Below are 7,969 nucleotides of genomic sequence, written 5' to 3'. Positions count from 1 at the left end.
GAGCTTGATGATCTTCCGGGTTTTCATCAAGATATGATCATGAGCTACCAACATCCATCAAGCCCTAATTTTCACAAATTTAAAGTCATTGATGCTGTTAGAGGCCATGAAGATAAAGATACATTCATGGTGTTAAGATTCTTGACGAAGATCGTAAGATAGGAGTTTTAAGCAGCTATTCAATCGGGCTTACCCTAGTAGAGCGGGACACACAGAAGTTCATCAGTATGTCCAATCTTTAAGTTCGTTCTAAACGACGATTATAAAATTTCTAAATTGCGGCCAACCTATGTGTGAACTGTCGATTGCGTCTGGTTTGCCATTAGATATCTTTCTTTTAGAGGTAAGTTTTTAGCTTGAAGAAGTAAAGTATTTGATATAATGCTTTATTAACTTGGGGTTGTGTTTTATGAAATAGCAATGCTTTGGGTACATTTTCGCATGTTTCTACACTTACTAGGTTGATTATATTGTGGATTATGAGAATTATCTACTAATCTTTAGAAGGAAACCGAGTTTGTTTCATTCATAAGTGTTGGGGATATCGTTTATGTTTAGCTAAATGTTAATTATGTAACTAGTAGGTTAGATATGGAAATACTATAACTAAACCTAGCTACCAGTGCGTTGCACCTCTTCACGTTTAAAACACAATTCTGACGACCTTTAACTAGGCTTGCCATGGTCATTTGAAATAATCTCTTCTGCAAGAAATCATTTCCATCAAATTGTTGATTAATAATTATCAAATTGAGTTTCATACATTTTTTATTTATATTGTTTCATGTTCAGTCGATCCAATCAAGGCCATCAACAACTGGTTCTTCCTTCACATGTTGCACGAACCCGGCCAATTTTTGGTTTTATATATAAAATATAGGTGCAATTTAACGAATAAATCCATTCTTTTTTGACGAGCAAATCAAGTATCCTTTTTAATATATATATATATATATATATATATATATATATATATATATATATTCAAAATCATTGATTATGAAAAATTTAGTTAAATTTTTTTTTTCAGTAATGAATATCCTTTTATAAAATATAAAAAGTTTTTGAAAAACTATATAAAAGTTAGTGACAAACATTATAAATGGGCCAATAATAACCTATATATTATATATAGATTATAAAAAAACCCTAAATTATTAATAGAATGGGTTAATAAGTCAACTCAATTAAAAAAAGGCTGAACACAACGATTGATCAATTTTTTTTCCATCGACTAAATCCAGACTATTGCCTCCTTTGCCAGTTCGGGACCGAAAACAATGACGTACTTTTGTTATGATACTGATATTGCATTTTTTTTATTTGGTCAAATGACCGACCCGACCCATCCGGGCCCGGAAACTTTGACGACTGAAAAGCCGAGCTAGCACAAAAAAATCCCGAACCCATAGGAAAAAATCTTGGCTCCGCCACTGCATGGATACAAAAATAGTTACAAAGTCACATATAGTGGCTTTAAACAAACACAAATGAATAACAGGATTCATTCATGATTACAAAGAGCGTTACCAAATCACATATAGTCGTTTCAAACGCACTCAAATTAGAAATCATTGATGTTAGAGGTGAAAAAGAAGTTACATTCATGGTGTTGAAATTTTTGAGGAAGGTCATAATATACAATTTCCTGAATAAGAGTTTCTAGCAACTATTCAATACCATTGATGTTTACCTTGGAAGGATTGGGTACAAACAAGTTCATCATTAAGACCAAAGGATGAAATCTTCCTATGTTTCTATAATGCCTCAATGACTTATTTCTTATCAGTACAATCATTTAATTTATAGTCAATGTCTTTCAGAAACTTATATGCATGTTGAGAATACAACTTATGAAATCTTATTTGTCATTTTACATGTTGCTACGCTTATTAGAGTAAGACAATAGTAGATTACGAGTATATTAGCAACGCGATCGGTACCAATTTAACTAGTACTAGCCCCGGGAAGCTTTCCATATTGATATGTTTTTCAAATATATCTATTACCGACATCCTAACTACTGACTAAATTCATACCCCCCCCCCCCATCCATAGACCTGGATATATAACAACATTGGAAATTGTCGATCTTGCAATGTAAGCGAGTTGCCATGTTTTTACACCAAAAAGATTACTCTTGTTTAAATATATTCTCAGGATACCAAATAGAGACTAAGTAAAAGGTGCACCACATTTAGAATATTTGTTTCCGACCAAGACCCTATAAGGACCGTGTCATCCGCAAACAAAAGGCTGGATTGACTTGATCCTCCATCAGGAACGAGGATTGGTTGAAGGAGGTTGCTCATAAGCGCTCTGGTTGAAAATATAGGATAGGTACTCTATAGCTATGATGATGGTGAATTATTTAAACTAATAATTAATTAACATAATCAGTTAATGTACAAATTAACTTAGCATGCAAACTATAAGAATCAAATAATGTAATTATATATATACAAGCAGTGTAATTATATAATTACATCATAGTGTAATTACATTATAATTGCACTATGTTGTATACATAATTACACTATTTGATTCTTACAATTAACACTTTAATTTAATTTGTATTTTGATTCAAACTCATCGATTGATATGCATATTAGCTACTTAATAAATAATGCATAAATTCCATCGCTATAAAATAGGAAAAGAAATGAAAGGTGAAATTCAGTTAACCTAATACTCAACATAATCAATAGATATGTTTTCATTAATTAATACAATATATTTTGTTGCAAGAAAAAATTATATAAATAGAGAGATAACAAGTATTTTATATAAGCATTCAAGAGGAAAATAAATAAAAGGTAAAATTCAGTTAATCTAATTCTAATTATAATCAATTGATATCTTTTCATTAATTAATAAAAGATATCTTGTTGCAAGAAAACAATTATAAATAGAGGGATAACAAGTACTATAAACATTCAGTTAACCTAAGCCAAGTAGCAAAGCTTACACTCAAATCTCCTCCTCAGTTTCCATGAGTACTTGACAAACCACCCCGAATGATCCCCTGACATCTCATACATAGTCAGGTGGAAACAAGATTCATGACTGGCGGTTTTCACCACATGCAGATGGCTTCGAGATTCCCTAAAGTACTACAGCCAAAAAAGTTGTTAATTCCATCACCATTACCGGTGAGGGTAGCATCTGTGGGACGTTAGGGTACTTTGGTGAATCTCAAAACCATCTACTTGTGGTGGATACTGCCTGTCATGACTCCCGCTTTCTCCTGAGTGTGTATGAAATGCTAGGGGAGCGTTCGGGATGGTTTATCATGTGCATATGAAGTGGAGCTTCATGATGTTGTTAGAGGCGAAGAAGAAGATACATTTATGGTGTTAAAACTGTTAAAGAAGATCATAAGGTACAATCTTCTAGATAACTGTTTTATGCCACTGTTCGATATGACCGCCGCTTACCATATTAGATTTCTAAGCAGAGAAATGCATCACTTTATCATATTGGGTTTCAAATACATAAGAACCTGATTCTAATTCTACAATCGTTCCCTTTTATATTTATTGTCTTGTAAAGCTCCATTTAGGGGTGTTCTTCGGGTTCGTTTTTTGGGTTTCGGGTTTTTCAGATCGGGTTCTTCGGGTTTCAAAGTTTAAAATCTTAACCCGTAACCCAACCCAAATCTCTCATGGGTTTTTCGGGTTCGGGTTTTTTCGGGTTGGATTAATCGGGTTTCGAGTATCCTAGAAAGCAAAACAAAAAATAAAAAATAAAAAACTTCAACTCAAATTCAAAAAACATATTCTTCTTTGCTCGTAACACAAATAATAAAATAATAAACCAACATAACATGATAAAACAATTCAAAAGAATAATAAAACTAAGTAACTAACTCGAACCATAATCTTCTTCAATCGGACGGGAATTGGTTGTTCAATTACGATTGCTATTAGCAATAAACAAAAAACATAAATTAACAATAACAATCGATGCATAATAGTTGGAATGACAACAATTGATTAGGGTCAGCAGCTGATAACTTTAGTAGCTAAGACTAAGCCTATTATACCTAAAAATATATTTAATTTCAAAACTAAAAGTTTATCCGGGTTGACCCGAAACTTATAAATCAAACCTGAATTACTTCGGTTCGGGTTCGGGTTAGTCTTTTCTCGGGTTCAGGTTCAGGTACATGTTTTTTCGGGTTGGGTTTCGGGTTTTGGGTAAAAGTGAAAGCCCTAGCTTCATTAGTTAATTAGACTCCATTGGTAATTAAGAAATATCATTATGTTAAAAATATATCAATTTAATATCAGATACTAATGCTATGTGTATGTTCTTTTTCATGTGTTTTGTACATCTTGGCCTTCTCTCTGGTTCAACGGGCGATCAAGCCTCACGTTATGTTCTCATGGCCCGGGTTATGCTTCTTCATCGTCGCCTCCGCTCTCATCACAACATCTTGATGTCTCAGGGATCCAGCCTGTCTCTCCAAAGGCTCCTTGCTTAACTGATTCAAGATCCCAAAATTGGTGCTAGCTAATTGGTTCATCTTTGTCCAAATAAGTGAGTCCTTTGAAGCTATAAATTGTAGCCTCTCATGCAGGTCCAAAAACACAATCCTAAATTGATGCTATTCTTGTCGTTCATTGTATTCATCGGTAATTGATCCGATGAGAGTCGTCTACAATTCTCAGTAATTTTATTTCAAGTAGTTTGTAATCATTTGTTCTTGTTTATCAATTTCAATTATTTGAATCTTGTATGTTCTTGAGAATCAAATCAAGTACCACATTTTCTGACATATTATGTGTGTATAAGTTTAAAGGCATGCAATTTAGCAGCTCATTTCATACCAGAATGCACCCTTTATAGTTTATATCTATGATTTTGCAGTTCCTGTAAAAATTCTTGATTGATTGATTGATTGATTCGAATGAACAAGAACAAGCTTTAAAGCAACCAAATCGTTTTTAATGGGTTACAATCAAATAAGCTATGCTATCACAGATTGCATAAAAATATATGTAACACAATTGTCCACTAATTAAGCAATCATAAATGATCTTTTCTTTATTAGTAATAAATAACCCCTTCGACTTACTTGGAAAATAAATCACCTCGAAAATAAAGACTAAAAACAGGAATTAGAAATGATATAATAATATTTATATTTAACACCCTTCATATTCATGAATGTGCCCTAATAACTCATACTTTGTTTGTAAAAAAATGCACTAAACATCCAGTTCACACTGACCACTTAATTCTGTGTCAAATCAAGACGCATCAGGTACGTACGTTCTCAAAAATCTTTGACACCGAGTTCATATTGCCGTTAATATGTTTTCATTTTGGGCATTCCATTTGAACCAACATTTTGTAAGGAGAATCGTTTGTAGACCCTTTTTGAGAGCAAGAAGTACGTTAATCTTCATCGGAATATCAAACATCTAATAGAAATAGATGATTTAACCTATTCGCTTGTAGTTCCACAATAAACATAAACGTTTGGAACATTAATTTGTTATACCTTGTTTCGCTAGTTTTCCACTTGTAGGAATCCTGTCTTAACAGCTTGCTATACGAAACAAATTACCTTTATGGGAATCTATTTAATCCGGCCGGCCACTTTGTTGAAGGTAAATCTTTTAGGAGCCAATTTTATTACCATGCAACCCAAGAGACGAACTTTTATGCTTTCTAGTTCGACAATTACATAGGTTAGAGCTCTAAATTTTAAATACCCGTAAAGAAGAATGTCGAGGATTTCTTCAAATCGTATATCTTCGGAAATTCCGAGAGTCATGAAACACTTTCAGATCAAAATTATTTGTGGTTCCCAAATATTTTGACCGAATAAAACTCAGATTTGAAAGCAAGAAACAAGTATATATGGATTTGAGAGAGTTATGTGAACCAGAAATTGTATCGTATGATTAAAACAAATTATATTAGGGTTTTTGAGACAGGGACAATGAAAATTGCTTTGCAGTTATCACAACAGTTATCTAATATAACTGAAAATACGCTTTTGTTGATTTATTAAATTTGTAACGAAAATTAATATAAATTATTTTTCTAATACAATTTTAATGAAGCAACATATGTCTGAAATAAAAAATTTACAAGCTGACCTGACAGCTCAACCCCAGCTAAGGGCGCTGCCCCTTGGATGCTGCAAGGGGCTGCCGCCCCTTGGACCCTGCTAGCAGGGCCGTTGCCCTCGGACCCCCGCCAAGGGGCTGTTGCCCCCTTGGAACCCCCATGACTTAGGGGCTTTGCACTTAAGTACAAATTATAATAAGATGAAATAAGTGTGCACCCCGCACCTGACTTATTTAGATTCGTATTACAATTAACTTGATCAACAAGTTAATCCCCAATTACACTAAAATCACTAACAAAGAACCCATACGCACACGGTAATTTTTCACTTCAACATCTCGATCCACAACCAACTTGAACTTTTAAAAATGGTGTGTTGTGAGGCTGCCAAATCACAGAGATTAAAAAAAAACTTTACATGAAAACAATGGCTTTAAATTTTGAATTTCCCATTAAAGAGATCTTGACTTAATACAAAGAAATAATAATAAATGTAACATAATCAATTGATAGTTTAGTCTTAATTAGATAAAATTAATAATCAATCGTGACTTAATACAAAGATATACGGAGTAAAAGGTTAATTACTGCTAAAATTCTATTAAACCCACCTTCTAAACCCTTCCTCAGTCTTCAATCACATAATGGAAAATACGGTAAATACCATAGCCGAAATCAAGAAAACCCGAAAAACCCTAAAAACGTATTCCAATGATGAATTGTGTCCGTCTGCACATTTGATCGGTTCGAACAACGACCTTTTAACCGAAATCCTTGTCCGGCTCCCTGCTACCTCCATTCTAAGGTTCAAATGTTTATCCAAAGATTGGCAATCGCGTTTAAGCCACCGGCGTTTCACTCTCTGTATTGACAAGCTTTCGATCTCTCCTGGTCTTTTTATTCGCAACAAGTACGTCCCGTTTGAGAGTGAATACCGAATCACACCTCCTTTCCATAGTCTCGATTTCTACCCTGATGTTAATGGTATCAGAATTCTGCAATCATGTAATGGCTTACTTCTTTGTTGTAGCCGTCAAGGACATGTACGCGATCGTATGTATTACGTGTTCAATCCCACCACCAAGCAATTTGCGATCATCCCGTTGGTTTATTCTTGTGACATGGATCGTTTTGTTGGTTTGGCGTATCATCAGACAAGTTGTCCACATTACAAAGTATTTTGAATTACTTTCTCATATCCATATCCTACTAGAGATCTTGTTCTTGTCGAAATTCAAATATACTCGTCCGACACAAGGAAATGGAAGAATCTAAACCGTTATTTCTCCGAGAGTTCTTATAATACGCCTTTCGGTAATGGAGTTTATTGGAATGGGGCTGTTTACTGGCATCCTTCTGATCGTAATATTCTATCGTACTTTGATCTTAATCTAGAACAGCTAAAAGAGTTGCCAATACCGTCCCCTGAGAAACCTATGAGGCGTTATGGTTATCGTAGCACGTATTTGTACTTTGGGGAATCTTGAGGCCATTTGCATTGGGTGGGTACCGCCAAGTATGGATCCCGTATATATTGACTTGTGTACGAAATGTCAAGGGACCATTCGGGGTGGTTTGTCAAGTACAAAGTGGAGATTCATGATCTTCCGGACGTTTGTCCTCAGATGATCCACAACAACCAGTTTGAAGTAATTGATATTGTTAGAGGTGAAGAAGAAGAAGAAGAAGATGCATTTATGGTGTTGAAAATTAAAAAGAAGATCATAAGGTACAATATTCTGGATAAGAGTGGTAAGCATATGACCACCATTAATAACCTTATTAGAATTGGACGCGGAGAAGTGCATCGCTATATCCAATCTATAACTTCATTCTAAACGACAATCCGGTTTTAAAGTTTCAGCCCAAAGAAATCTCCCTATGT

General features: G+C 34.3%; 1 protein-coding gene across 1 annotated transcript; it reads left to right on the top strand.

The window, feature by feature from the left end:
• Positions 1-6,728: 6,728 nt before the first annotated feature.
• On the top strand, positions 6,729-7,571 carry LOC143566807 (F-box protein At5g07610-like). Its single transcript, XM_077053405.1, has 2 exons — positions 6,729-7,228; positions 7,298-7,571. The coding sequence occupies exons 1-2, from the start codon at positions 6,729-6,731 to the stop codon at positions 7,569-7,571; spliced, it is 774 nt and encodes a 257-aa protein (XP_076909520.1).
• Positions 7,572-7,969: the final 398 nt, after the last annotated feature.

The sequence above is a fragment of the Bidens hawaiensis genome, unplaced genomic scaffold (genome assembly GCF_021521415.1).
Source record: "Bidens hawaiensis isolate Kalapana, Puna unplaced genomic scaffold, B.hawaiensis_p1.1 tig00023052_1, whole genome shotgun sequence".
Taxonomy (NCBI): domain Eukaryota; kingdom Viridiplantae; phylum Streptophyta; class Magnoliopsida; order Asterales; family Asteraceae; genus Bidens; species Bidens hawaiensis.
Note: the sequence above shows the minus strand (reverse complement) of the source record. Positions and strands in the feature narration are given on the sequence as shown.

Coding starts and splice junctions, on each gene's coding strand:
- LOC143566807 (XM_077053405.1), top strand. CDS start 6,729: ATGGAAAATACGGTAAATACCATAGCCGAAATCAAGAAAACCCGAAAA. Junction 7,229..7,297: donor GATCGTTTTGTTGGTTTGGC/GTATCATCAGAC, acceptor ATATCCTACTAG/AGATCTTGTTCTTGTCGAAA.